Below are 24619 nucleotides of genomic sequence, written 5' to 3' on the forward strand. Positions count from 1 at the left end.
ATGTTTTCAGAACTGGCCACTTTAGCCCAAAATTTGTTGCAGGTCTGGAAAAGAGTGCATGGGTTGTGTCTTACCCTACATGATGGCACTGAAATCCTTTTAGACCAGAATCTCCAAGAGTTTCTGTTGTTGCTCTGGGAAACTTTGCTTACAGATAATGGAATTCTGATATTTCCAGCAAGGGGAAGAATCTTTTTCCTCAGAGAGTGTAGAATTAAACAGCTCCAAAATCTCTAAAGTAATCCCTTGTAATCTTGCCTTGTACATTATTTTACAAAATTTTCTGACTCATGAGTTCAAACAAAAAAGTGTTTGATGAAGTGTGACACTGGCTTTGTGGCAGATTTTATGTAATGCTTGACAATGGGATGCATTTATGCTGCCAAGTGGCTCCTCAGTATGGTGCCTTGGCAGGTTGTGCTCCCCTGATCCCACCTAGCTGTGTGTTAGTTTGCTCCCAGCCTGCCTTCTATGCACATGGGCTCCTCTGTGCAGTCACACAGCTCCTGCCTTGTGCAGGTGCCCAGAACCAGACCCTGGGAGAGAAGAGGTGTTTTGGGGAGCAGAGCTGGTCCCCTCAGCAGTGGGCACAAGGCACTGGGCTGCTGGCTCTGCACTTGCCATGAGGTTTGCTGTTATTTGTGGCACAGATGTGTCCCTTGCTAGGTGTAGCATCTGAGGAACACATCCCTATTCCTGGATCACTCTGGATGTAATTGAAGCTGCATGTTGATTCTCACTTGATATTGCATGTGTGCCTCAATTATGCAAAGCATTTGTTGTATTTTCTTAAGGCTCATAAAACAGTTATCAAATAGCTGGGCACACATGCAGAAACCTCAGAGCTCTCAGACTGATGACAGCACAGCACACCTTTTGTTTGTGAAGGTTGTGACAGATTTAATATCCCTCAAATGCTAAGCAATGAAAAAGGAGAGGGAGAATCCTTCAGTGCAGGCTGTTCCTGGCTCAGCTGGCCTATCTGTTAAATCTGTGCTAATTTATATCAGCAACAGACTTCCTCTTTATCATAAACCCAGTTATGATCCTCCACAGAGAACAAAAGGATTACTTGCCTCTTCATCTTCAAAACCCAAATATTTAGAAGCTAGGAAATGAATACTCAAGAAGTGCATCAGTTTTGCAGAGCACAGAGTAAGGGCATCACACTTCTTTTGGGCAGGCCAGGAAGCACTGCATACTTTCAGACTGTCCAACATTTCCCATTCTGAGATCCAGTTTTCCATTGCTTATCTCTAAACCTCTGAACTATTTGTTTTGGGATTTCCTGTTCTCTGTGCCTTTCTTAAGCTGATTTTTTAGTATGTTGGCTTTGAAAAAAGTCGTTCAGTGAGAGCAGTGCAGTTGCCTTTTAGAGGTCAGTCAGTCCCCTGGTATTATCTGTATTTTTGTCTGTAGTGAGGAGGGCTGGATTGACCAGCAGGTTTGAGGGAACTGGGGGGAACTGGAACCAGTGGGCAATGAAGAAGGTGGAGATGGGGCTGTGGGGATGCTCTGGGCTGACCTGCAGAAATGCTGAATGTTGGGGTGTGTTGGAAGGTAAAGACTGCTGCCTTTGAGTAAGATGTCATAGGCAAAGTCCTTGGAGAAGTCAGTGGTGGATGTTTTTGACTGTAACTTCTGTCCTTGGTCTGCCACCTGTACAGGTTGGCTGATTTGACAAAGTAAATTCAGCTAATGCTTGGGGTGGTGCTCTAGTGAAAGAACCCTAGAAAAGTCTGTCAGCAACGTGGTCCTTCTGTTTTCAGACTCAAGTGAGTGGTGCAGGGCTCTCCTGCATGTTCTGCTCATGTGTTGTATTTTAAGAGCTGTTGAATAAAGTTTATGAATAATTTTGGGAGCAGAGGTCAAGGCCAGGCTTTGATACAAAGAAACTCTTGGTTTTTGTCCCTCCACTGTTGTGTATCTCCTCAAAAGGATTACTTGTGTTGTAGTGAGCCAGAAAGAGCAGTTCTGCTTCCCATTTCTCTCTCCTCCATGCCTCTAGTTCCTGTTGTATTGTTCTGAAAACTTCTCTTTACTGACGTTGGTGCTTGTATGTAAGTTAAAACTTATTTTCTGCCATCTTAGTGAGTGGAATAGCTCAGGCTGATGTCACATGGGTGATCCAACCATTTCTGGCCAGGGACTTGGATCTGGGAGCAGAGGGGTTGTGGGTTGATGAGACCACCTTTATAACCATGCTGTATCTCAGGTGGTAGAGCCTTGAGTGAAGTGTCCAGAGCTGTTCCCACATTTCCCCTGGGTGGGCTCTAGGTCGTGTCTGTTTAATCCTGCCTCTCCTGGATGACTGATGGGGGTGGGTGTTTCTGGGACTCTCAGAAGGTTCTTAACTCCCTGTGCCCTGAAACACCATCTCAAGGCCACACACTTGGCTTTTGTGTATCAAAATGTCTGTGTTGTGTGCTTAAATCAGGGGGCCCTAAGAAGGCTCTGAGTGGAGTTAACTGTTTCTGAATCGTGGAAAGCCAAGGTTGACCTTGCAACTTGTAATTCTGCCCCTTCATAATTTTGTGCCCTTCTTTGTTTTGCAAATGTAATGATTTTCTTTTCAAGGATCTTGTATGGGGTGATTAATTGTAAAAAATGGCTTCTATAATGTCACAGTAACTTTAACTTTGTTCTGAAATAATTCTGTATTCTCAAAGGGTGCCTAAAATGTAATGTAAAACTCTCTGCAAAATCAACTTTCATCTTATATATGTTAAAAATTGTTTTGGTCAGATATTGATAATATCTGTCACTTAAGCTATACACACACTGTGCACTCCTTTCAAACATCAATTATTCATTACTTCTCAACACAAACAGTGAATAACTATGGGCTTTTTTTTTTCTGTGGGTAACAGTTACTGAAATAAAAACAAATCTAAGTGAATCTAAAGTATCTCAGAATGAAAGGCAGCTAGCAGGCAGTCTGGCATCTCTCACCTTTAACCTGGGTCACCTACAGCAAGGAGGGATTGCTGGGTTTGTGCACTTGGTCTGGCTGTTGAGACCACACTTTTTGCTGTGGGTTTTGTCCAGTTGACTTTGAAGCTGTTAAGATTCTCTTACTGTTGATTTCTCATAGTACTGTATATTTATATCTTTATTTATACCCACCTTGTGTGTTTTGAGGATAGGAAGTAGCATGTTAGAAACCTATTCCAAAACATTGAAATACAGGCACAATGAGCCTTGCCTCTGGATTCCTTGCTTTTTTTCAGGTTAGCAGTGAAAACCTCCCAAACTTCTGAGATCCTTTGTGATTTGGTAATTTGAGCATGAAAAGTATTTGTCTGTGCTGGTTTTTTAAAGGAGGAGCTAGTGGCTGCAGATCAGTGTGTCTCTTTAATGCATGTATCTGTAAAGGTCTCTGTGGCTGGTCTGGATGCAGCTGGAGGTCACAGAGGTTCCTTGGGCTTCATTTCCTCTGCAGGCTGTAAGCAGAACATGAGCTAATTCATCACTTGCCACAGATGACTTACAATAAATCACCTCCTGACATGCTGCTGCATGAGATCTGCAGCACTCCCAGTGCAGTGCAGCCTCATGGGCTCTTTAGGTGTTGCCTTAATCTTTAGAAAAAAATTGTCAGAGTAAGAAAAACTAACATTTGTTCCAAATGTGTTGCATATGGATCTGTGTATCCTTTATTTGGTGGCAGTTCCTCTTCAAATATTCCTGCCTGCCCTTTCCTTTCTGGAGGTTATTTTTTCATCCCCATCCTCTGTGTCACTCTTAGGCTTTGTATTCATTTGGACTTCATGTTAACTACAGGAGCCCAGGAAAAGACATCAGAGGCACATGTCCAATAAAAGCTTTCTGTTGTGAGCCTCACTGAGATCTGTGCATTTCAAATGCAATACCTTGATGAGAGCAAGCCCTACTAGCTTGAAATTGGCTGTTTTTCTGTGCTACTGAACTTAGACAGTGTCCTGGCAGAGCAGCTCATGTTTTACAGTCAGGTGGGGGAAGCACTCCATGGGACTCTTTTGTGTGGGAAGAATTGGATTTAGGCCCTTGTTCAGCACCTTTCTTATGATAAGAGAAGGAGAACACACTTCTAACAAGCCTAGACCAAGTTAGAGCAAGGATTTGAAGTCTTCTTGCTCCAGGTTGTGCAGAGAAAAAGTAGACTATTGTCCTCTGAGAATTGCTTTGCCTTGGCCTCATGAGAGCTATGGGGAAAGTGAATAACAAGAATGATGCATTTTGATGTCTTTAGGAAACTGTTTTCTTAAGGGCTGCTTGGGAATGACTGAGCTTATTATCCAAGATCATCCTTGTGTGCTTGCTTGGCAATAAAGGAACTAGATGATTTGCTTTTTCCAGCAAGAAGGAAAAAATGATGTTTTTTGAAAATTACAGCTTTCAGTTGAGAATGGGAACGAATGCTGCTCCTGTGCTTCATCACCTCAGCAGGAGAGACCTCAAACCACTGCCATCCCACAGGCAGGGCCCTTGGCTGGCCTGCTTTAACTCTAGCTGAGCCTGACTGACCCAGAGGTGCCCCTCAGGTCTCAGCACTGGAGCACACAAGTAGAACTGTTGGGGAAGAGGGTATATTTAGCCACTTCTGCAGGGCATCTAATTTTAGAGCTCGTGGTAGTGGTGGTGGGTGCTTCCTTTCTCATGTCACCCCTGGCCTATTACAAGCCTAGGACAGATTGTCTGTCATGTAGCCAGCAGGGAAATAGATTCACTTGTAGATCATGTTTCTCAATTAAAGTATTACAAGAAGGCAGAAGATCTTGGTGGTACTGAAAGACACTTTGAATATTGGTTCAAGTAGGCAACTCTGGCTTCAGGAGTGAGATAAAATTGCTAGATGTTATCCTTGTGAAGAGAGAGAAGACATAATATGTTGAAGCCATTTGTCATTTCTTGCCTGTAAAAAATCAAACCCAAGAAAGCAACGTGCTGCTCTTGACGTGGTCTCCTCCAGAGTGCCCGTGGCCCTGCTGGAAAGGTCAACATCTGCTTAGGAGCTGCCCAGGATGATGATCAAGGAGAGTTCTCTGCGGAGGGACCCAGATCTGGGAGGGGAGCTAGCTTTCCTTGCCAAGGGCTGTGACTTTGTGCTTCCATCTCGCTTCAAGAGGCGCCTCAAGGCCTTCCAGCAGGCCCAGGTTTGGACACTTGGCATTTCTTTATCTTTTTTTTTTTTGTGTTTTTTTATTGGATCACAGAATCAATCTGTGTCCCCTCAAGGCGTGTCTATTTGCAGAAAGTTATTTGCAGCTAGATACCAGCAGGTTTAAAAATAAACCTTCCAGGCTTAGATTGCAGAGTTAAAATGTCTTTGTAAACAAGGGGGGAAATTAACAGCAAGGGCAGTGATTTAATAATGGAGAGAAGTATTGTAAGACTTAAGTATTTCTGTGGGATTTTTTGTGTGGTTGCTCTGAATGTTTGTTTTTGCATGTTGGAAGAACCACGAGGTTCTGCTATCTGCTGTGAACTGTGCACATCTCTGCAGACCAGCCTACCTGGCTTTGGTTTTTATGATTTTACTATCCCAAGGTGCTTCTTTGTGCTGTTTCCTACCCTCCCTGGGCTGTGGCTGAAGGAGAAAATAGAATCATTTAGTCTGGAAAAAACCCTGAAGATCACAGAGGTGTAGCCAAGGAAGTGGAAACTGTATCACAGCTGTGTTTCTGGTAAATCCCAGCTGCTGCACTCGCTCCCTGGAACAACTGACAAAAGATTGCATGTGCTAGGACACCAAATGGACCTGTAGTCACTCCAGATTTAGAGGGTTCACAATTTGCTGAAATTGGCCCATCCTGAGCTTTATCTATATTTAAGTAATGAGTGACCCAGTGAGGACGTTAAAAAGTTGAAATCGGGAGCAGTGCAGCTGTTTCCTAAGAAACAGCATTAAAATGCTCCAAAACACATTGTGGCACATGTTTTCATGCGCGCTGCTGACAGGTTAAAGTACATCTCGGAGGTTAATCTGTGGAACGTGTGTTTTTCACTCCCCGGGGGAGAATTGCATGAGGTAATAATGTGCAGTAATGGCTTGGGCGGGGCCGAGCGCTTGGGAGAGGCTGTCAGGAACCCCAGCGCAGCTCAATTCCCTCTCCATGGCCTGATCACTGAGGATATAACCGGGTAGGGTTTGCAGGGAGGGATGAGAGCTCCGGGTAGAACAGCTGGGAAAATGGACGAGCCTTTGGTCCACGAGCCCTCTGCCCGGTCAGAAACAGGAACAATTTCTGTGCTGAATGCGTTGGGAATGACTGGGGCTGCCGGTTCGAGGCAAGTGAAATGCTGCAGTGTTCAAAAAATACGGTCTTTTTCTTCTTTTCTTGCTGCCTCCCCACCGTGTGTCACCCTCCTCTTGTCCTGGGCCCCACAGGTCTCTCTGTGAGCTGCCTTAATTAATAACACAGTTTGGTGTCATCCCGCACAAAGCCAGATCTGTTTGCTGCCTTTCCACATGGGTGAGATGGGTTCCCAGAGGGACAGTGGAGCTCTGGAGGTGGAGGGCAGGGATGGGGGCTCTCCCAAGTGGCAGCAGTGAGGTGTAGTTAAATTTTGTGCCTTGTGGGGCTGTATACTGGGGTTTGGGATGAGCTGAGAGTAGAGGTAATTGGGTCGAGGAAGAAAACAAAAGTGCTGGCAGGTGGAAAGGTGATAAGGTGGTGATAAGGGAGCAAGAGAGGTCAATGAACACCTCTTTGCTTTGTGGGACACTCAGATGTTGGCCAGGAAGGAGGGAAAGGGTGCTGGTTAACTTCTATCTCAAGAGCTGGAAATTTCAGTTCTTGTGCTTATCCTTTGCAGAACTATTTATGGAAGGATCAGAGAGCCTCCCATAGCAGTGTTGGGAGGAAGGGAGGTCTCTAATCCAGCATCTCACTTGTAGGAATACTATTTCTAACCCTGGGTCACGTCAGCACTGGCTTTCCCCAAGGATAGGGATTTGCCCAGCCCCTCTTGGTGACCTCTCACGGGCTGTACTTCCCTCAGTGTCCTGCAGCCTAACCCCCCCAAGTTGCAGTTGGGTTCCATTGCCACTGTAACTCATTTCCAAGAGCTGCAGGCTGTGTTTAGCCCAGCCCTTGGCTTCCCTTCCCCAGGTAGCCAGGCCAACCCTCAGTGTCTCCTGCTGCCTGATCCTGATCACAGCTTTCTGATTTCCCTCCTTCACATCTCTGGCTGGTCTCTTACCATCACTTGTTTGAAGTGAAGGCCCAAAACTAGTCCCAGGAGCACAGATGCAGCCTTGCTAGTGTCAGACAGAGATAAAAACTTTCTGGCCTTACTCCTAGGGCAGTCCAGGACATCACTGGCCTTATCTGTAATCAGCCCTCGCTGCAAGCTCGTGCTCAGCCCTGTCCCCTCCACCAGCCCTGTTCTTGCTCAGCCAGGGGGTTCTCAGCCTGAGCTGCTCCTGAGGGCCATGTCCAAGATCTCTGGGCGCACTGGGCAGTGGAGGTATGTGATGCCTCTGCAAAGTTCCACTGGGTAAGGCCATGAGGAACTTGATCCACCCTTACAATTAGCACTGTGTCTACTCCCACCTAAATCCTTTTGGGTTTCTGAGTTGCTTAGGTAGAGTTTGTTTTAATTTTTGTTTTGCTGTGATTGGATTTTGTTTCTGCTGGTGAGTTTGTTTCCTAGAAGAAAATATTCTCTCCAGAAATACATTTTCTCATAGCTCTGTGATGTTTGGAGCCTTCGTTCTTGCTGTCCTTGGAAATAGGTAAGAAAGAGGCAGCAGGAAGATTCCTTGATGGGAAAGGGCTTTGGGGAGGGAAAGGAAGAGAAAGTTTTGGGCAAGAGATGCAAAGCAGTTCTGGAGAGCTGATGAGCTTTGAGGATGGCTTGTGTCCAGGTACCATCAGACTTGAGGAAGGCAGGAACTATGAAAAATGAAAGGAGACATGAAGTCAGCATTGTGGACTGCGAGAAGCCAGGCTGAGTCACTGTACCCTAGAAAAGAGGATTACACTATCCCATTTGGAAATAAAGCAAGAAACTGGTAAATATATTATCTAGGACCCTGTTGGAGCCTGGGACAAGGAGGAAGGAGCAGAAAGAATTTGAGCACTTGGTGTGATACTGCTTCCTTCCATGGAGTTTTCTGCTGGGACTGGCACATCCCTGGGAGACAGGCTGGGATGGCAGAGGTTTAGTCTGTGCTTTGTTTGTGTAGCTACAATGAGGCTGTAGTTCTGTCTGGTTTATTTATAACACAGATGTCACTATTTTTGTCTGTCTGTAAATAAATTGTGTGGCTGGCAAAAAGTGATACAGCGGATAGACAGATTTTAGTTAGGGTAAATTACAGAATGCTACAGAGTGGTATTTAAAAATGGCCTTTAATCTCACCTTTCTCTTGAGCACAGAAAGAAAAAAAGTTTATCTGTTAATTATTGTAACAAAGCCAAAAGGTTTATTAGAGTGTTTGTCGTTTCCTTTCTTAGTTGTCCTCTCTGAAAATGCACATCCCTGTTGAAGTGTGTTCTGCTAGGCAAGCAGCATTTAAGGCTAATTTTTTGTAATAAGAAACTGTTTATTTCCAAGGAATTTCCACAGAATTTCCCATCATACCACTTTCTTAAATTTTTTTCACAAAAAGTTGTAATTAACTTCTTCTTGTCCCCATAGTGGTTTGCATCTGGTTATACCCATGCCAGAGTATTAATTTGTAAGGTTGTTTTAGGGAACAAAATCTTCAAGGACTAGTTGCTGCTTGGTTTTTTTCTCTCTGTGTCATTAACAGCTCATTTCTTAGATGAGAAGGAAGAAGACAAAGTTCAGAAACTGTATTTCTATTCCGAAGGCAGAATGTGAAAAGCAGCTCTCCCTGAGCAGTGCTTGCTCCTAGTTTGGCTTGGGCTGAGCAGGAGTGAGTGAGTCAGAGTTACAGGGAAGGTCTGAACTGGCTCCCTCCTTCCAAGGCCAGCAGAATTCCCCGGGTTTCCCTATAGGAGTCTGACCTTCTGCCTTGTGTGGTGGGTGTGGATCAGGAAACCAATGCATCCTCTGTGGTCCTGACCTGTGTGAGCTGGTACCAAGCACTGCTGGCTCTGGGAGTGCCTGGCAGAGGAGTTGCTGGGGCTTTTGGGAGGTGGAACCAGGGCAGAGGGGGTGAGTTGTGTTCCAGCATGGGCAGCCCCGACTGTGTGCCATGTTGGGATGTGTGAAATGCAGAAGGGGAGGAAAATGGCCCAGTGCTCTTGTGCTCTACTTGGGGACTTCTCTTCACCTTCCAAGAAAACAAAAATACAATTTTATCATTCCCTTGTACTATAAAGGAAGGAGATGCATTGTTACAGTGAAGAGTCAGCGTCCTTTGAAAGAACATCTTGGTTTGTGGAACTTTTTATGAAGTTTGAGTCATTTCTCTTGGTCCTCCCAGTGCTGGCAGCCGGGAGTGCCTGCATATCCTGAGGAGATTAGGGAGCAATAAACCTGTTTGTGAGAAGTGGCCTCCAGCAAACTGATGTGAAGTCCTATTATAGAAGTCAAGTGGCTGCAGTTGGCACCTCTATGTCTGTTCCAGCTTTGCATTGTTTGTATGAATATGGTGCTGTGAGAGACCGGCAGGGACTTCCCCTCTGCTGGGATCCAGCAAGGGAAAACTCCTGAGCAGAGCTGGCTCCTGGCTGGAGAACCCCGGGCAGGGCAGGGTGAGAGCAGATGGCAGAAGCAGAAGTGGGGGTTTGTGTGACCCCTGAGCTGGGGCCTGGTGCTCCCTCCCCACACACATTCACTGGGTCTGGGCTTTGCTCTTGGTGCTCTGCTGAGGAAAGGGCAGGAGGAAGCTGGGAGAGGAGTTGTGTTTTATTTAAAGAGTGAACTGTGCCCCCAAAGTGAGTGTCCAGCTTCCCCTCTGCCCAGCTTCCCCTCTGCCACCACCTCAGATCCCCTGCATTGTCCTGCTGTGGGACAGAGTGGCCAGGGCTGATGCTCACCATCCCCAGCCCTCATGAGCCCCAGGAACTCCCTGGCCCCCCTGAGCTCCAGCATCGCTCAGGAGCAGACACAAAGATGTGCACTGTCTGAGGAGGACAGGAGGGAGAGCAGGGGCTGGTGATCAGGCTGGCTCTCCAAAGGTTAAGAGCTGTTCAAACTCTGAATGCTGGTGTTAATAGAAATATTGAAGGCTGAAAATCATCTCCAGCTTTTCCTGTGTAGCAAGACAGAGTAGAGGACAACTGAAGAACCCCAAGCTCCAGGTTAATGTGTTCTATGCAGAGCAGTTAAGGACAAAAGTTTATTCTGGCTGGTGGGATGTGTGTGCCAGTGTTCCTGCTCCTGAAATGGAGCAGCATTTGGGAGAAGAAAGAGGTTTCCCATTTAAAGAAAGAGCCATGAAGCAGAGCAGTGAAGAAGAGGAAAATCCTTCTCTCTCTTCTTCCATGGGTCTCTGATGAATGGGTTATAAATTATTATAAACTGCAGGTAAAAGTAGTGCTTAAAGAAGCTTTTACAGTTCTCACTTCTTTACCTCATTGCAAGCAAATATGTGGCTAGTTGGGAGATTCAGTTTGTGTGAAGAAAAAAGCTCCAAGTTTCAAGAAAATAATGAAGTAAAGCCACTTCATCGTATACATTCTTCTGCATTTAGTGGACTCAGGCTTGGCTGCTTTATCCTGAAACCATTTTGTTTTGAAACAGTTAGAATAAACAAACTGAAAGTCACAGCTGTATTTACTTGACTGTTGCCTTCTGCTCCTTATCACATATGTTGTTATATTAATAAAACTCTTGTATTGGAACCATTGTGCAGTGGGAAAGCCTGTTGCCTTTTCCCAAGAAGGAGTGTCTCCCTGGGGGGGCAGGGAATTCCTCATCCTTCCACATTCCAGCAACTGATTTTGCAGCTTATACTGTAGTTGCTTGTCAGAGTTTAAAAAATGTTTCCTCCCATGTCTGAAAAATTCCCTGGTTTAGGGAATTTTTAGGGTCTCATTGTGTACTTACATACAAATGCTGCCTGTGATGTAGAGCTAGAACTGGAGATTGACTGGGGAGGGGATCCAGTGGGGATCACCATATCAGCCATATGTTTGTTACAGATAGGAAAAGAGTGAGGAAAAGACATCATGTGAATGCTTAATGGCACTCTGCTGGCTGCTCCTAGTTCCTGATGGAAAAATTGATTTACCAGTGCTTAGTACCTTTCACAAAATCAGGTCTGGGACTGTTTAAGTTGGGCACAAAATAAAAGGCTTGCTGAAGTTGGGAAGGAAGCCTTGAAAATATTTTCTTAATTTATCTCTGATGTAGTGAGTGCTTTGACAAAGCTAATTTATGCTCCCAATGGATAGAAAATGTCCTTGTTTGAATGTAGCTTTGCTCATACTTTAGGCAAGCTGTTTGTGTGGGTGGGTGCTCTGGTTCAGAGGGGAAATACTGAAGAGCAGATAGTTTGTTGTTCATGGGGCAGAATGACAAGACCAAGTCCAGCATGAGAGGAAATAGCTTTGTCCTTTCTGGTATCACTGAGTTGTATAGTGACTCAATAGGAAATCATGAGCCACAGCTACATATGTAAAATGCTCAGAAATAGCATAAAAGCAGGTGTGACATCCTATATGCACACTGGTTAATAATACAGAAAATTGTCATTGTCTATTTAAGATGCATTTTTATCCCTGTGCCATAATTTAATTGTTGGTGGGCTTGAATTTTCTCCTAATCACTGGGAGCACAAACTGTTTTTTCCTGCTCCGTGTACCATGATGTTAAAATGTGTTTGTTATTCACTGTATTTTCAGGTTCAAAGTAAACAAGAGAAGAAGGCAGGAACTCCATCTCCAGCCCCCCTGCAGCCTGTGGTTAGCACTTGCACTCCTCTGCCTGTGAATAAAGCCAGCAGCAGTACCCCTGTGCCCATAAACATTCCACGTTTCTACTTCCCTAAAGGACTCCCCAGTGTCTGCACTAACCATGAGGAAATCATTGCCAGGATTGAAGAGGCCTTTGCAGAGTTTGAAGATGGGAAAGCAAACATCTGTGAAATGGGGAAAATTGCTAAGGTAACCACTGATGGTCTTGGAGGTTTTTTCCAACCCTAATGATTCAGTGAATCTATTCTTTAGGTTTTTAATTTTGGGAGAGAGACTTTGTTGTAGTTTCAGTCTATCTCACAGCTGTTGTAGGGGGAAAAAGAACCAGTTTCCTTTTGATCTGAAGTTTTTGTTTAGATTTAGATACTAGTAAACAAAAATGAGCTCAGTTTGCTGATTGTCACATCAGATATGTTTGTTCTTGCTTTCATTTATGAAGCAGTTCTCTAAGATTTCTTAGCAACTACAAATTGCATTTTTGTTTCTCTATTCCTTCATATTTGTGCCCAGAAGATTGAGAAACTCAGAGGCAGTAACTTGTCTTCTTCTGTGGTTTCAGGTGGTATCAGCTGCCTGTTTTGTGGCTTTTTGTAGCTGTCCTGCTCAGCTAGCATGAGCTGTAGGTGCTATTGCAGTGTTGTGTGAGGAAGAAGCTTTCAACTTCCAGCTCCTGGATGTGGAAGGGGGAAATGTCCAGTGAGCCCCCAGCCCCTGAGCTGTGCACATCCAGTGGTACAGCTGGTGCTGAGTTCTGCCTTCAGGACACAGCACTTGTGTGGGAGCACACTCTTTCCCTCTCCCTCAGCTGCAGTTCACAGTGCTGCTGATCTAAAACCAGCATTTATCAGACACATCCTGGATGATCAGCTTGCCCTGACTGAGTCTCTGGCACTGTAAACAGAGCAAAGATGCTCTCTCCAAGCTTTCATTGGGCTGCCATTGAGAGCCAGCAGCTTCTGCAGAGGCTGGTTCAAAAGTGCTCCTCAGGGAGTCCTTTGGCTGGAATAAATCCTTCCCATGTGTGCTTTCATTTTTGTGCTCCCCTGCTGAGATCTTGCAGTGTTGGAAATAATGGACTGTGCTGGGTGGAAGGCACTGCACTGAGAATTGCAGGGTGGGATTTACTTCACCTTTAGGCATTTACTCATTGTCTGTAATTAGACTTGAGGTTCCCTTGCTGCCTGTGACAGGTTATCCCGTAGGAGAATAGACCCTCCTGTTTTAGGGTGGGTGGGGGATGTAGCTGCTGTTAGTGTCCTTCTGGAAGGAGGTGCCGGTCTCTCCATTCCACCCCCAGGAACTGTGCTAAACAGTTCAGAGCTTGAGTCGTCCAGATCCTTTTCCTAGCCTGGGAGGAGTGTTTCTCAGCCACTTGAAAGGGCACATGACCAAGTAGAAAGTGATGTGTGAATTCTCAACCTTGGCACACAGTAAATGGCATACAGGTGAGTCAGAAAGCCATTGCCACTTTATTTCCCTTGTGTAAAGTCTCAGTGGTGAATCTGGTGAAAGGTTCCTTTTGGGACTGCTCTTGTATTCCTCCTTGCCCTGGTTTTTCCTTGCAGATCTGTGGCTGCCCACTCTACTGGAAAGCACCTCTGTTCTATGCATCTGGGGGAGAGAGGACAGGATGTGTCTCTGTGCACTCCTTTGTGTCCATGTGGAGAAAGTGAGTACAGCAAATGCAAAACTCTTTCTGGAAGAAGACATCTGCCTGCCATACAAATACATTTTTTTTCCTTCTTTTCTACCAGACTTTTCATACAATTTTCCTCTTCTTTAAGTGACTTAAAAATCTCCATCAGCTTGAGATTTCCCCCCCACACCAGACCCTCTGAACACTTGTTTCCATGTGACATTCACAAACTTGGAAGTAATTTTATAGATAGTAAGATGTTTTGAGTTAGTTAGTGTATGAAATATATTTACAAGCTCCCCAGAAATGTCAGCTATCCTGATGTAGCTGGTAGTTGTGCATTTGGGGTATATTTGTGCCCAGCCTTATTGCTGTAGACTGGTGCACTAAGCAAATGCCATTTGGGAACTGGGGAAGGAGGTATGTGATAGTGTTACAGGACAGAGAGAGGAATGTGGAAATAAGCATCATCATATAACTGGGTACTCTGGGAGCTTTAATAGTTACTACCTTCCCAAGCAAGCTATTGAATTCATCTGTGGAGGTTGACAGTCCACACTGTGAAAATGGAGAGCTCTGGGTGGATGCATTGTGCTTGGAGTCAGCTCTGACATGGAGCAGACTTGTTTTCTTGCCTAATCTTTTTCCCTCCAGGGCAATTCAGGCTTTAGTGTGCTCTGTGAAACACCTGAACAGCATCTCCATCTCCTCTCCAGAGAGAATTCTAATTTTTTACTTAATGGTTGCTCTTCAGATTCTTGATGTAGCCTTTAACCCTGAATTCCCGAAGTATTTCCTGTGATGATGTTGTCAAAACAGCTTCTAGTTACGCTGGCAAAATTACAAAAATGTTAGGGGTGACTGTGGTCTCTAAGTTTGTCTTGACACAGACAATATATTTTCCTTCCTTAGGTTCCTCCAATTACTTCTAATTAATCCCTAATGTATGATACCACATTTTCACTTCTCTGATTTTCACATCCTTCAGATATTTGCAGACTGTGGTCATGTCCCTCTTCTGTATCTTCTTAACTCTCCCATTTCCAAGCCAAGCTTTGTATGCTTTTCTCACTTAATTGCTCTTTTAGAAAGATTATTTTTTATCCCCTCCTCTTCCCCTCTGACAGTTATAAAATCTTTGCTGGAAAGCTGAAAAACAGAATAAATGTAGGATTTCTGGTAAAGTTTGACTGCAGCCATGTGAGCACAGGTGTAACTTTAAACCATGTCTCTTTAGTTGCTGAAGCCTATTTTCAATTTTCTTAGTATATGACTGACTTTTCAAGATGCCACATGCTCACTGCTTGTCAAGTCTATAGGAATTTCTCAATATAAAACACTTCTGAATGTCAGATCTTTTTGTTTGTGGCTAAAACAGGGCTTTTGGATTCATCTTTATGGGCCAGATTTTTTTAGGCTGATGAAGTTCAGTAAGTCCAAGTGCCGAGTCCTGCACTTTGGCCACAATAACCCCCTGCACCGATATAAGCTGGGGACGGTGTGGCTGGACAGTGCTCAGGTGGAAAGGGACCTGGGGGTGCTGGCTGACAGTCGGCTGAACATGAGCCAGCAGTGTGCCCAGGTGGCCATAAGGCCAATGGCATCCTGACCAGTATCAGGAACAGTGTGGCCAGCAGGAGCAGGGAGGTCATTCTTCCCCTGTACTCAGCACTGGTGAGGCCTCACCTGGAGTATTGCGTCCAGTTCTGGGCCCCTCACTTTAGGAGGGACGTTGAGATGCTTGAGCGTGTCCAAAGGAGAGCAACGAGGCTGGTGAGGGGCTTGGAACACAAGCCATATGAAGAATGACTGAGGGAGCTGGGGTTGTTCAGCCTGGAGAAAAGGAGACTCAGGGGTGACCTTATCACTCTCTTCAGCTTCCTGAAGGGTGGCTGTGGTGAGCTGGGGGTCGGCCTCTTTCTCCGGGCAACAACAGACAGAGCAAGAGGACACAGTCTCAAGCTGTGCCAAGGGAGATACAGGCTAGAATTAAGGAGGAAGTATTTTACAGAAAGAGTGGTCAAATACTGGAATCATGTACCCAGGGAGGTGGTAGAGTCACCATCCCTCGAAGAGTTTAAAAAAAGACTGGATGTGGCACTTGGTGCCATGATCTAGTTGAGGTGTTAGAACATGGGTTGGACTCGATGATCTTAAAGGTCTCTTCCAACCTAGAATTTCTGTGATTCTGTGATTAACAACTCTTTCTGCAGCTGATTTAGAATATATCTGTTGATTGACAGTTTCCATGATAGGAATGTGCAGCCAAAAGGATTGCTAAATCTTTTTTTGCTTATTTAAAGGAGCCCTTTTTTTGTAAAGTCTGCCTTTCCTAGAATGATGAGGCCAGAATTAGCAGAAAACAAGTTAGTTTGATCTCTGCTGGAGAACTACAGCCACTTCAGTACTATGTTCATGCACTTTCAGGAGAGGAGAGTGGTGAATAATCACTCACAGTAAATAATTACAGTGCATTTATATTTTCAGAGTTAATGAAGAAAACAATGTAGTTTTCTGAGTTTCCCTGATACTATGTGAACAACATAGTGTTTAATATATTCAAATGTTGTGTTCTGTTACCAGTGTTTGGTAAATGGCATGGAGTTCATCTCTTTATGAGTTTCTCTGGGGTTAATCTCATAACTGTGACACCTTTGGCCAGTGCAGTATTTTGTGTGAGAAGAAGACAGAGACAAGAGCTGGTGTGTCAGATGCACACTGTCAGCCAGAGGGGACTGAGTTTACACCCTTCTCCAAATGCTCAGTCCTACTAATGCCTTCATTAGGCTGTTCTCTGTGGCTTTGGTGCACAGCTCCAGATGGGCCATAATTAACAGGGGATGCCCTTTTTCCTTCTAAGAAGTGATTTTTCTGGGTGAATGTTCAATCCCTGTAGTTTGGCAATCTCCCCAAATACTGCAGTTTAGTGAAGGGTTACATTGGAGAGCACATCCTGTGGCATCCCACTGGGCTGGTGCTGTTCACTTGGAGTGAGCCTGCAGCATTGGCAAGAGTCAGGTTACTCTGATTCCACGGGTGCTTAGTAAAAAAGCTGCTTTACCACAGCAGTGTTAACCTGGGAAAAAATCCCTGCTGGGTGCCCTGGTGCAGCTGAAAGACCTTGAAGGAAGTGCTGGCAGTGTGAGGTCAGCATTGAGTGATTCCAGCACAGGTGTATTGTGCTCCAAGGCCCTTGTGACCCTCCCGGGGCTCCTGGGAGGTGCGAAGGGCTCGTGTAACTCCTCCCCTCTCCCACAGAATCCTGCGGAGCTGCCACGATGATGCCTCCAGGTTCACTTCCCTCCTGGCAAAGCCTGGCTGTGACTGCCTACAACAGGAGGATTTCATCCCGCTGCTGCAGGTACTGCCCCAGCTCTGCTGCGTTCACTTGGCACCTTCTTTGTTCCCATGGCAATAAATGTTTACCAGGGACGAGCAGACCCTTGGTTTGAACAGCACCTGGGTGGGGTTCATCTTGGAGTGAAATAGAAATGAGCTTTTGAAGTGCTTAAGTGCCAAACCAGCTGCAGATGCTGCTGAAGGCATTGAGGACTGGTTTCTTGTCAGGATTCATATTTATCAGTGCCTTGTAACCAGGCTGGAATTTGTCCCATTTCTCTATGTGGATATTGGGAAAAATGCTTGTTGCTGTTGATAGTCAAGTACAACATAAAAGCTTATTGGAAAAGTTTTGTAAAAGTTGCTTGGCAAGACAGTTGTAATTAAATTTGTCTAGCCAGACTACCAGATACAGTATCACATGGAGATCTTGGAAAAATTTTTGCAGTTCCAATTGTTCTGTACATGCCTCTAAACCTGCAAGTGCACAAATGTCACTGCTTTTTTTCCCCTCATATTCAGGCTAAATCTGCACATCCTCATTTTATGTCTTTCTTTCCCTTTAATTAACTTTAACAAAGTATAGTTGTTTTAATTATTTGTGACCATTTATGCAGACTCTGGATAGGGCTTCTCTATAGTGTCTCTAAATCACATTTATCTGCTCCTCTGATCAGCAGTTGCACTTTTTCTGATCTTTTCCACGCATCCCTAGATTTCTCACACAGTGCTGCCCTCTGGGTAAAACCTCTGTGGAGATGCTGCTGGGGAAAGATTTTGTGTCTGTGCTGGCTGTTTCTGTCTCAGACAGAACTGGGGCTGTAATGGGTACATTTTCTCATGTTGCTCTTCATCTCTTCTCCACTGGGCACACTGCCTTTCCTGGTGGATTGCAGCTCTGCTCTTTAGCTCCTGGTGCAATCCAAGGCATGCACAGTCCTGTCAGTCAGCCAGACATCAGCAAAATTACCCTGATTTACGCCACCATGTGAGACATCCTGTTATACTGCCCAAAAACTGGGTATATCACATCCCTGAGGGCACCATGGAACAGGCACAGCAGAACTTGGAACACCTTTAAAGGGTAGAGGAGTCAGACATGGAGAAATTACACAGGCATTGATTCATGCAGGATCTGAACTGATTCATGCAGGATCTGAGCAGTTTCTCCATGGATTTGATCATGCAGATTTGGCATTGTGAGCCAGTGTTTGACTTACAAAAAGCTGGTCTTGAGAAAGAGGCATCTCCACAGGTAGTCCAAGTGAATTTTGGAAAAATACTGATCATATCTGTAAGCACTCTGAGGCTCACGCAGCTTAATTTTGACATAGGAGACTTTCTCAAGGAATGTTTATTTCTGACACCTAGTTCTAACAAATGTTAATATCTTCAATGAATGGAGGAAAACAAAAATCTTGGAGAGGAGATAGTTGCATGGTCAACTAATTGATTATTGTCTCATTCAATGACAATGAGTTTTCATCTACTCACTAACTCTCTTCCTTTGTTTTTCTGTCCTTAAGTAAATCAAACTGGCCCACCAGGTGCGTATTGCCAGCAAATGCATTCTATTACTGTAATAGAAGGTTCTCTTGGTAGATTAAAAGATTTCAATTTTACTGTTAATGCTGCAAATAGTTTCGAGAGTAAGCAAAAGTATTGGTTTGTAAACCCAGTAACTTCTAAGCATTTAAAGGAGAAGAAAATCTATTTCATTTCATTTTCTCTTACCTTGCAGGATGTGGTAGAAACTCATCCTGGCCTCACGTTCCTGAAGGACGCTCCGGAGTTCCATTCCCGGTATATCACCACGGTAGGCTGCTTCCCTGATCCCCTGGGCTGCCTCTGCCTCCCTTTGGGGTCTGTCACTCTTCCTACCAGCAAATCCTTCAGTCATTTAAAAATATAGGTGTTTTTAATATTACTCACCATGAGGTACTTTAACTACTGCTTCCAAAAGAAAAATAATCTGCTTGTGTGTGCCAAGGGTTATTCTAAAGGTTAATAATGGTTCTTTCTGGTCTTAAGCAAATCTATGAAAACATCTTTTTTGTCCTGATGAATGGGAAAAAAAGTCCTTTGGTCTTTGGGAGCTGCTAAGTCACCCTGAATAGTGCTGGGCTGCTGAGACATGGAAGGCTGCCTGTTTGAAGGGTTCTGTCACTGAGGCTTGGAGAATCCATGACTGTTCCTCAGTGCAAAGCACCATTTGCCTCCAGGGATCTGCTGTCCAACCTTTCTTTTGCCAGGATGCCTGTGCAGGCTCTCTGTCCCCAAGCTTTTGTGGCTGGGGTTTGTTCAGTAGCTTTGTTCCAGCTCTGCAGTCAGCACTAAGACTGGCACTTTACCTAAGTATGTTTGTACCTTTTTTAAGCCTTGAGCTTGACTGGTGTTGGTGAATCTGGATAAAAGGTATAAATGTTGGGAAGTTTTCTCTCTGCAGCAGTAACAGATGCAAATAATGACAGACCTGGTGGGAGCTCTATCCAACAGGGCTCAGGGCTTCAAGTTTCTCCTGTTTGCTTGCCAGGGCCTGCTTGGGGCTGCACCACACATGGCAGCTGGGAGGCTTCTGGCACACACGTGCTTGTTCCTTTCCTGTAAGGAGCAGATGGCACAAAGACACTTCTTCAGGGCAAACCCTGAACTGTCACACTAATGAAAATGTGTAATGAGAATCCATTCTAAATGTTGTAGATGCACTTGAACATGACAGTGAGCAATGGCATTGTATAATCAATTGTAGATGCACTTGAACATGACAGTGAACAGCAGGGTATAATCAATATGTTTAGTCCCTGTGGAGCAAGACAACATAAATATTAAGCCAGAACAGGTACGGGAATGGCCAGGGAATTATGGAGGCACGTTAATGGGTGAGTGTGGGAAGTGCCTGTGGCACAATGCACCCTGGTATTTGGTGTTTCAAGTGCATGCAAGGGTGAGACTGAAAGGTTTAAGGTCACACCTAAGGGTGAGACTGAAAGGTTTAAGGTCACACCTAAGGGTGAGACTGAAAGGTTTAAGGTCACACCTAGGGTTGGTTTCTGACTGCAGTATCCATGGGTCAATGCCATGTGTGGTTGCCCTGGCTGCTGACAAAGGCAATTCTCTGCATCTGCCTTTATGGGTTCCTCTACACTGTTCCTGTATTCTTCAGACAAGAAACAAATGTCTTTGTAGGGTAATCCCTCACATGATCACCCTTGCTGCCCTTTCTGGACTCACCCAGGGCACTGCACAATGTGGCTGGGACCAGCTGTGTGAAGCTGAGCTTCCACTTCCAGTTAACTGAAGTGCAGGCTGCTGCTCAAGGCAGAACCTTTTCCTTCCTCTCTCGTTTTGCAGCACTTCCCTGGTGCCTGGGTCTGGTGCTGTGTCACCAAAGCAGTCACAGAGCCAGACTTTGATGAGTACATGAAGCTTCTGAGTGCTTCTTGATCCTGCCTGTATGTGTGCTGTGCTTTCCTGCTGCACTCAGAGCCTTTGGGCATCCTCCTAGCAGTGCTGGGACACAGGTGGATTCCAGGCTTGCTCCAAAGGCAGCAGGGACTGGTGGTGCCTGGAGCTGAGGAGAGGGCTGTGGAGCAGCACACCTGACAGCTGCTCTGGGGGTCTGTGCTGACAGCAGAATCTCCCTGGGCTGGAGCAGGGCCAGCCCTGGGGAGGCAGGAGGCTGCTGGGCAGGCTGTGCCCATCTGGAGGGGCAGCACTCAGGGCTCTGCAGCAGTGGCTCCCTGGTAGCAGCAGTTCCTATTGCTCACCTCTCCTTCCACAGACAGTTTGGAACATCCCTCTTTAGTGCTACAAAATCCAGAATTTCCACCAGCAGGCAATGAAGGAAATAGCTTTGTCCTTGGATTTTGAGACCACTTGGATCATTTTTATTGCTGCAAGGTAGAGTGCCTTATACCTCCTTACACCGACAGAGTGCTGGGTTTGCTGCCACACAAGAGTCACAGTTCATGTTTGTGTTACAGACCAGGGCCATGAGGACACATGGCTTTGTGTTCATTGCTGGGTACAGCATCACCTGGCTGAGATCTCCTGGAGAGTGACCTCACAGTCTAGGATGGGTAAGATGTGAATGCACATTTCAGTTCTTACTGCCACCTCAGAACCATTTAAAGGGCCTTTTGGACACAATGGGCTGGAATTTCATCTGTATCATATCTGTTTTATTGGCCACTGTATTACTAAAGCAGTTGTGTTTGTTTCAACAGAGACAACTCCTGAAGGTGAAGATGATGCAGAACATCACAGAATACCCTGTGGGATTTGTTGTAAAGCTTTAGTGTGACTTCTACCTGAATATTCAAACCAGGCTCAGAGTTAGCAGTGCATGCTGCCCTTGGAAAGCTGTGTCCTAAAAACAGTTTAAAGGTTAAAGCTTGTGGAAAAGTGCTTCAGCTTTTACAGTAGCATCAGTGCAAATGTGTAAGGGGACAATGGCCACAGGGATTAATAAAGGTTCCTGTTTTGTCTACAATTGTTTTTGTTCTTGTGTGGGAAGACTGGGGAAGAGTCTGGAACTCATCTGTGAATGGCTTTGGCCTGGAGGTCTATTAATTACATGGGGGTAATGGGGCAGTAGAAAGAGGCTCCTCTTTCCAAAGGCTAATTAAGAATTTGACTCCATGATCCTTGTGCCCTCTTCCAACTCAAGATGTTCTATGGATCTATGGTTGTGTACTGAGCTAAGAAAAATGAAGCCAGTTATGGCCTAAGGGACAAGTGTGGTTTTCATGCTGCACATCATCTCAGGCTGGGTCATGATCTAGGATGTTTCCCAAATGCTTTTTTTGACAGCTTGGGGTTTACAACCTGGAAAAGAAAAGGATAAATACTGAGATTTTATAGTGAGATATATACTGTGTACTGTCCATGGAAACTGGGCCATTATTTTAATAATAAAGCCTTCACTGAGTGACTGGACATGGTAAGAGACATGAAAAGAGATCCCATTTTGCCTCTGAATGGCTTTTTTTTACAGATGGGTGAGGAGGGAGCAGATGGAACATCTTTATCAATGTGGTCTGGTAGACAAACAGTTTTTATGTGTCACAAATGGGAATAGCTTGTTGTCTTTTACTACCCTGCAGGCAGAAGAAAAGAAGAATTACTGGTATGGGGTCCTGTTTCTGATTCTTAGGATTGCTATTTTGGAGTCCTTGGAATGGTGTGAACACCCTGTATTTTTAAGAGTTGCTACAAATTTGTCAGGTGTGATAATGGGTGATGTGAGAGGTGACACCACTCCAGTCTCTGAGCTCTTGTGAAGCTGGAAGCAAAAGCCAAACAAAGTTGAGAAATGGAGACTGGAATGGCAGTGGCTACCAGAGGCATGAAAGAAGAAACAAACATTTTGCTTAAGACCAGAAAGGATCACTGTGATTACCTAATCTGACATCTTGTGCTACACAGGCCACAGAACATTGCTCAGTGATTGCCACAGTTAGGATAGATCTGTTTTTTGGTCTGTTTTTAGTTAAAATGACACCCAACTTTAAAAGGATATCCACCTCTGAGCCTGGAGGAATGAAGAGCCTGCAGTGTTACCAAAGGTGTTGTGTTCAGCTAAGTTGAATTGATCAATTCTGTCTCTTCAGGGTACATTTGAATCCTCACATCATTCTTGGTGCTCTCAGAGTTGTGTGTGCCATCATCAGTTGCTCTCTCACTGTGCACCCCAAAGCAGACTGCTGGGAGCAGTCTCATACTTGGTTCTGCATCTGTTCTGGACTAAGAACTAGCACTTGACTGAGTCCAAAGATGGCCCTTCAGTAGTGGTTGCCCACTTGAAATTAGTTCTGGCTAAGAGAGAAATCCATCCCATTTAATCTGCTAGCTGCATTGATCCCTGTAATGTCCACATTGTTGTGTAAAGTTAATTTTTGTGTTGGAATAGTGTGCACTGAAGGTTACCAAAACTCTGGGGTGATGTGCTTAGATGTTAGACACTTCAAAGGTTTGTAGTAGGTTTGGTCAACAAGATTTCAGTGCTGATAGGCAAATTAATTCTATTCTCCTTTCTCATGCCAGTGATATTTATTTGTTGTTGTTTGCCCTGTTATGTGTGACCAAGCACATACAAGAATAAACCTTTGGGTTCCCCACCCTGTGATGTTACTTGACAGCTGACACGGAGCAGACTGGGAAGGGCTGTTTGCTTTTTTGAGGAGCTTGGGAGTGAGCTCAGTCTCACACTGGGAGCTGTTTGCTTTTGGCTTCTGAGAGTTCTGTGCCTCTTCCCCATGATTTTTGCTCACTTTCACCAGAGACAGATCTGGAAAGGAGCCAAACAAGTTTAACACCTGCCCAAAATAATTGCAAACAGAACCTTTCGTACTTACTTTCAGCAGAGGCACTGGAACATAAGGCATTATTATATTGTTATAGTTACAATGGGTCAAACATTCACCTTCTCTTTCATTTACATGTCTTGTTTCCTCTGCAGGAACCAGAAGAATCAGAAGTTTCTTTTTTTTTTTTTTTTTTTTTTTTTGTTCTCCTGACATTAATAATACATCTGCATGCCCAAAGAGGTGAATTTAGAGCAGTGGAAATATTTCCACACTGGAAAGGGATAAAAGGGATAATACTGTTTAAGAAGCAAGTGTTACTTTCAGACTGTGTAGTCACTTAAGGATAGTAGTATCTACAGAAAAGATCCCACAACAGTTTTCAAACAGAGGTCTCCTTAAGATGAGTGAATAAACCAAGCATTTAAATTCCCAGAGTGCTGTGTTTCAGGAGCTGATTTCAAGAGCAGTGTTCATTCGTTGCAGGTTATCCAGAGGATATTCTACACAGTCAATCGCTCCTGGTCGGGGAAGATCACTCTGACAGAGCTGAGGAAAAGCAACTTCCTGCAGGTACGTGGGTGTGCGTGGGAGCAGGAGCCAGGCTGCAGCAGCATCCCCTGTTCTGTGCCTGGGTGCTGAGGGAGCTGCTCCTGGGCTGCAGTGGGATGAGCCAGGTGCTCAGGGCCAGGAGTCTGCTGGGGATACTGGAGGAGCTGTGCCCGAGTTGAGGTGAGACGAGCAGGGACAGGAGTGGCCCCAGGGTGCTGAGAGAGGGTCAGGGTGTGACTGTTTTCCTGCTCTGAGGCCACATGGAGCAGCAGCCTGGCTCCTGGTCCAGACAGCAGGAGGGGAAGCAGGACATGGCATTGCATCCATGTGAAGTGACTCACAAGCAGCCAAGAAGAGCTGCAGGAGTGCCAAGGGTAGGAGAGCCAATTTCCTGCCTCCTAGGCAGCCCTCAGCCCACTGACAGCTGCTCAGGAATATCTCTGCAATTGCAGGATGAGGAACCTCAGGAGCTGATCTCCACAGGATAATGAATGGAGCTTAGTTCTTGTTCCAGTGCCTGCAGTGTGTCCTTATGTCAGGATTTGGTTCTCTGTCCTCTGTGTATTTTGCCCAAAGAGCACCAGGTTAAGACTGTCTCAGGCTTCTCATGTCCAGCCCAGCCTGAAGAGCCAGAAAGTCTTGAGCTGAAGGTGAAGGACTGGCTAAACCAGTGAGATTTCCCTCCTGTGTCCTGTTTGCCCTTCCAGGTGTAGTGTGCTGTCTTCCTCAAACTCCTCAAGTATGAATTCACATTCTTTCTTCTTTCAGACATCATCTCCCCTAGTTGACCCCACCAGCTAATGGAAAAATGAACTCTCTTGAATTGGCTCATGCCAGTCCAGGCCCTAGGATCCCTGTTCCTTCCCAACCTCTGTTAAAAATAATCTTCCCAGATTATCCTGCATCTTTATTCACTCCTTTTCTCCCTTTAAACATTCTCTCAATTTTTCTCCTTTCATATCTACTCT

General features: G+C 45.1%; 1 protein-coding gene across 1 annotated transcript in view; it reads left to right on the top strand.

The window, feature by feature from the left end:
- Positions 1–24619, top strand: part of PPP2R3A (protein phosphatase 2 regulatory subunit B''alpha) — a 52943-nt gene that overhangs the window by 15121 nt on the left and 13203 nt on the right. The window contains exons 3-7 of the mRNA XM_058812006.1: positions 11748–12008; positions 13385–13488; positions 16714–16816; positions 18536–18610; positions 23586–23672. Coding sequence (XP_058667989.1) covers positions 11748–12008; positions 13385–13488; positions 16714–16816; positions 18536–18610; positions 23586–23672 — 630 coding nt within the window. The remainder of the gene's footprint in view (positions 1–11747; positions 12009–13384; positions 13489–16713; positions 16817–18535; positions 18611–23585; positions 23673–24619) is intronic.

This window comes from Ammospiza caudacuta, chromosome 11 (genome assembly GCF_027887145.1).
Source record: "Ammospiza caudacuta isolate bAmmCau1 chromosome 11, bAmmCau1.pri, whole genome shotgun sequence".
Lineage (NCBI taxonomy): Eukaryota > Metazoa > Chordata > Aves > Passeriformes > Passerellidae > Ammospiza > Ammospiza caudacuta.